This window comes from Mauremys mutica, chromosome 12 (genome assembly GCF_020497125.1).
Source record: "Mauremys mutica isolate MM-2020 ecotype Southern chromosome 12, ASM2049712v1, whole genome shotgun sequence".
Classification (NCBI taxonomy): Eukaryota; Metazoa; Chordata; order Testudines; family Geoemydidae; genus Mauremys; species Mauremys mutica.
The window spans coordinates 8434848-8440266 of NC_059083.1; the positions used below are offsets into that span (position 1 = coordinate 8434848).

At 49.2% G+C, this 5419-nt stretch overlaps 1 protein-coding gene across 1 annotated transcript; it reads right to left on the reverse strand.

The window, feature by feature from the left end:
- Window positions 1-305: 305 nt before the first annotated feature.
- LOC123344975 (C-type lectin domain family 2 member D-like) lies at window positions 306-3699 on the reverse strand. Its single transcript, XM_044981479.1, has 5 exons — window positions 3587-3699; window positions 2852-2950; window positions 2150-2328; window positions 1373-1476; window positions 306-619 (listed from the first exon to the last, which is right to left on the reverse strand). Exons 1-5 carry the CDS (start codon window positions 3672-3674, stop codon window positions 466-468), a joined length of 624 nt encoding a protein of 207 aa, XP_044837414.1. The 5' UTR covers window positions 3675-3699; the 3' UTR covers window positions 306-465.
- Between the last annotated feature and the right edge of the window lie 1720 nt (window positions 3700-5419).

The following is a 5419-nucleotide window of genomic DNA, read 5'->3' on the forward strand; positions in this document are numbered from 1 at the left end:
GCTTCCTACCTGGCATCTCCCATCTGCTGCTCCACAAGCTTCTGTCCTCTCTCCATCCCCAGAGGCCTGATTTAACCACATGACCTGCCTTTCATGTGACTTCGCTTATTTTTTCCACCTGGGGAAGCAAGCTGAGTGTAACAGGTGGGGCTAGGACCTGCCTCCACTTAAAGGGCCACCCACCCATTTTCTATCTAAATGTCCAGTCTGTTTTTGAATCCTGCTGAGCTCATGGCCTCAATAACATCTTGTGGCCTTGAGTTGCATAGGATAATTCAGCAGTGTGTCAATAAAAGATTTACTTTCATCTATTTTATATGGCTACCTTTCTATTTCATTGGTGTCATCTTGATTTGAGCTACTTATTACTTGGAATAAATACCTACTGGTCATCTATGCATTACAAATGAGAGTAAGACAGTTTGCATCTTTAACTAGAAGAGTTTTTTGGGAGCAACAACTGAGTCACTGCTTTTCCGTCCCTTCCAGACTATTCTCTTTCCGTTTCCCACATCGATCAGGTTTGGCACAAATCCAGTTCTTCTCCGTTTCACAGTTTGACGAGCTGACGCCTATGTCATTCAGATACGCACAGTCTCCTCCTCCCCTTACTTCGAACCTGCAACCAGAAGCCGCGGAGCTAGAATCAGTGCGTAGCCAAGGCTTGTCGGTCACACCCACAGAGAAGCATAAACTTGCGTGGATTTTGTTAAGCTGGGGAAGCTGCCTGGGTGGATGGAAGCTGTTATTCCGGTTAAAGAGCATTTTATTTTGTTTTCTCTTATACCAATTCCCAGCTGACTGATGCTAAACCAGAATAAGCAACGGAAACTGAAAGAAGAATGTCCACACTGCCTTTTACACTGGTTTAACTAAACCAGTTTAAAGTCGCACCTTGAGTTTAACAGGGACTACTCTGCATGTAGACCAGCCCCGAGAGAGACAGTGGAATTCTCCGCACCAAAACAGAGTCCTAGAGGCAGTGTCTTATCTGTTCTTAAAAATCTCCCATGACAGGGATTTCACAGCCTCCCTGGTAACCTATTCCAGGGCATAACTACCTTGACAGTTAGAAAGTTGGACAATCCCCTGTCAGGGATGGTCTAGGTGCACATGGCCCTTCCTCAGTGCAGGGGACTGGACTAGATGACTGCTTATGAGTCCCCTTCCAACCCTACATTTCTATGATTTTGATGATTCTATGAATGGAGTAACAAACTAAACCCACAAGGGGTGGAAATGCTGATTTTTCACCTGTTTTTGACCCATGTGCGTTTGTCAGGTTGATCTCCATTGTCGATCTCTCTGCACTCAGCACTTCCAACACCAGTGACTTAGCACTGAGAAAATTTAGACCCAGAAAGAGACTCACCGATTGTCAAATTTGGTGCCATTGGGCCACTTCCACGACTGGCTGGGCTCCCTTCTGAGGCCGATCCAATGGTAAACGCTGCCTTTGTACCGCAGAAGGAACGTCTTCAAAACAAACAAAGGGGGACCATTGTATTGCATGGACGAATGGCTTATGTTTGACACCCTGCCCATAACGTCTTCCAGCCTAGACAGTAGCTATCATGTGAAAAAAAACCAGGAGGAGGAGCGGGGGGCATTTAAAAAAAGAACAACTTTTTAGGTCGCCTTCCTCCATTGTCACAAGGCAAAACAGGGCACAAGCCCCTGTGTCTTTGCTTTCGAGGGGACATGTAAGGGAAAGCGCGTTGCTCTGTGCAGTGGCTGGGCGCTGGAAGGCAAAGGGTGGCTTTATAGTACAGGGGAAATGCCTACAACACTCGAGAGCCAGGCAAAATCAGGCCGTCTCTTGAGCCAGCCACTTCTCCTGTCCATCCATCCATCCATCCGGAACCACTGGCTGTGCTGAGCTGGGCGGGGAATGAACTCCCAGGAGATGAGCAGGGCTGGAGCTGAATTCCTGCTCGGGGGCAGGCTGCCAATGAGCAATTTCAATCATGCACTGGCTGCAATGCTGCAGCTCCAGCCAGGGACCTGGGAAAGATCATTCACTCTGCCCTCCCGGCACGAGACACACAGGGGCGCCTCACTCTGCAGGGCCTGGGCACTGTCCCATTGGCTCACGGTCTGTGGTGCCAAGGGCCGTCCATTGCGCTCACAAAACACCCGGGCCCCTCACCATCTCCAGGCCACCGTCAATCCCCGCCAGGGAGGCGGCGTGTGAAGAGCAGTAGCTCCGGCTGGCGGTCCAATTCTTTTCGTCCTCAGAGAAGAAGTAGCACTGTCTTCGGTAGCCGACCCAGCCATCCGGGCACGATGGGACGTCCTCACAGTCCAAACACGGTTTAGCGGTTCTGACTGAAACACAGAATGTAACACAGGGTAAGAGGCTGCCCCCTCCTCATCTCTGTATCCAAGGGGAACACGTCGAAATAATCCCCTCAGACCAAGGCCTCAGAGAATCCCCTAAGCGGCTCTGGCAATTGCTTGGATGCAGTGGTGGGCCGGGACGTTTCCAGTAAGGTAATTCCACACTCGCATGCAGGACATGACCTCACCTTCCAAACGCTTAACAAATGAAGGGGGTGGGGGGGGCTGCCAAAAACACTCCTCGCTTGGGACACCATTAGGTCTAGGTCCAGCCCTGGTCCAGCCCCCTTCCCATTTTTCAACCAGCATTAAAAAAGAAGTACGAGGCAACTACAGGAGCTACGACCCGGGAAGCCGTTTGGCTAAGTGTTCCCTAGTGGCTGCAGCGCTCTGTTGGCTCCCCCAAACCTCGCGAGGCCGTCAGCTCCAGGCCCTGGAAACGTGCGCTCGAGCCAGCTCCAGATCCAAACAGAAAACGCAGAGAGTGAATCCATAAGAGCTGCACACTCACCTGCCAGGGCGGCTGTAGTAGTGATTAAACCCAAGATAAGGACTGTGACTGTGACTGTTGCAAGGATTTTAAGTGGTCTAGTTTTCCTGAATCCGTAACCTGAAAGAGACCAATATATTAACACTCCTGGCCCGGGGCTGCTGCAGGAGAGAAGAATCTGAGTTATTTATTTACTGTGGCCTAGTGCAGAGACAGAGGACAGTTTGCATACCCCCTAGTCAGTCACTAGCTGCTTGGTAGATCAGAGTTTGTCGCTATCTCTGATCTACCCTGCACTGAATATGGGATTATGAATTTCCTCCTGAGCTTTTCGACAGCACTTATCACCGTAGTAACTCGGCGAGATATTTAAACAAGTAACGATTACAGACCGGCATGGAACAAGCCAACCTGCTCCCTGCACAGCTGTGCTTTTGCCATCATGTCCCAGTGAAACAAACTGGGATATTCAGCCCTGAACCAGAGCGAGCGAGACAGGGCCACAGTCCCAAACGGGTGCAGCTGACAAGCCCACCAAATGCCCCTGCACCCTGTTACACAGCAGCCATAAGCGCCCGGCTGCAGGGAAGGTTGTAGCAGTAGATGTGAAGCAAGCGGTGGTGCTCATAGGAAGCCGGTGGGGTGATCAGATCCCTGCTGCATTCGCAGGCAGGCGTTTGGGCTGCTGCACCCGAAACTGAAGGCTTCATCTGCATAAGCCGCAGTGTCTCTCCCAGGCAGAGCGGCTCCACCTACCTGGGTCCTTTCCTCGCTCTTGGTCTCCATTGCTGTTAAGGGGCCTGTCCAGCCGCTGTTCCTTGCAGGTATCCAGGCCATTGTACATCCTTTGACTTTCTGTGTCATTCTCTATTAAAAAAAAATCACAATTCTGCTTGAACCTGCTATAGCCACAGTAACAATGACGATGATGCAACTGAATGATGAGAGGGGAAACATTCTCTGTGGCGTGTTTCCTTTGTGCGTTGGACAGCAGCTTGTGTTGCTATTATTTGTTATCTGCATTACATTAGTGCCCCTTTGTGTGCCACACACAAATAACTAAAAGCTGTTCTCTGCCCCAAAGAGCTTACAATCTAAGGGCAGGTCTACACTTAAAATGCTGCATCAGCGCAGTTGCGCTGCGGTAGCAGTTTAATGAAGACGCTCTAAGCCAATGGGCGAGAACTCTCCAGTCAGCCAATAGGATACTTACTCCACCTCCCCGAGAGGCGGTAGATATGTTGACAGGAGCAGTTCTCCCGTTGACATAGCACTGTCTACACTGGGGGTAGGTCGGTATAACTATGTCGCTCAGGGGGGTGGATTTTTCACACCCCCTGAGCGACGCAATTATACCAATATATGGCTGTAGTGTAGAACTGCCCTACAGCCCCCAACCCTGCAAACACTTATGCCTATTTAACGTCACACACTGAACAGTCTCCCTGAAGCCAATGGGGCTACTCGCCGCACAGAAAGCTAAGCATGTGCATTCATTTGGGCAGGATCAGAGCCCACCTATAAGACAAGATCCAGCGGGTGAATCCAACAACGAGATGGGAGGAGCCCTGAAATGATTCTGTTACTGTAACTAGTACATCATCGGTTCTGTCGGTTCCCCTGTATATTCAGTCAAGTTCCTGTTTTGTTTCAACTCAGCAAAAAAGGGAGTGAAAAACCAGCTAATGACAAAAAGATATTTGGTTGTAATAAAACCTGGCAGGGAGACTCCGGGTTAAATGCAGAAAACCGCAGCTGATTTTATCTTATTTATTAAAACTGATTTAGTTTCGGGATGACTGTATCGAGGGGAACCTTAAGTTTTTCTCCCTGCCAGATTTGTTTCATACCAGACAATACGTTGCTGCCAGGGGCCAAGATCGGGAACTGCCGGGGGTAATGTCAGTGATGGGGAAGTGAAGGGATTGTGGAAGCAAGGACAGAATTAATAAGGATTTGAAGGGGATTTTAATACGTGTCAGTCAGTTAGCAAGAGTCAGGCCATACTGTAACCCTAATGACATGAGATTTGTAGAAGCAAGATAATGTAAGACAGAGTGAACTGTGTGAAAGTTATTACGACCTTGCAATGTGCAGTCTTGTTTTTTTCTTAGTAGTGAGATAAATAAGATAGCAAAGAGGCTTATGTATAAACAAATGCAAATGTTTTCTTTTTACTGTCTCCATGATTGCTAGAAATTGTCTGTAACAAAAGTATAAAGGCTTAATGTAATTGTTTACCAGTTGAGAGACCTGTCCGGGACTGGGGTGACCCTGTGTCCTATGGCACTCTCTCCCTCCATTGTAATTGCTGGAGAAATAATAAAATATTTGATTTTGCTGCACCCAAACAAAAAGCGAGAACTGAGTTTTTCTCCGACAGGATCCCCTAAAGCAGTGTTTCTCAACCTGGGGGTTGCGAGCCCCTGGGGCGGGTCACGGGCAGAGCCATCCCTTGGGTAGGACAAATCGGGGTGACCGCTCCGGACCCCACGCTTTGAGGGCTCCATGGGCTGGTACAATTGGCCAGTGCAGTCGGTCCTAAAAGGTGAATCTGTCACTTCCACAGGGCCCGTCATCTTGTTGGCA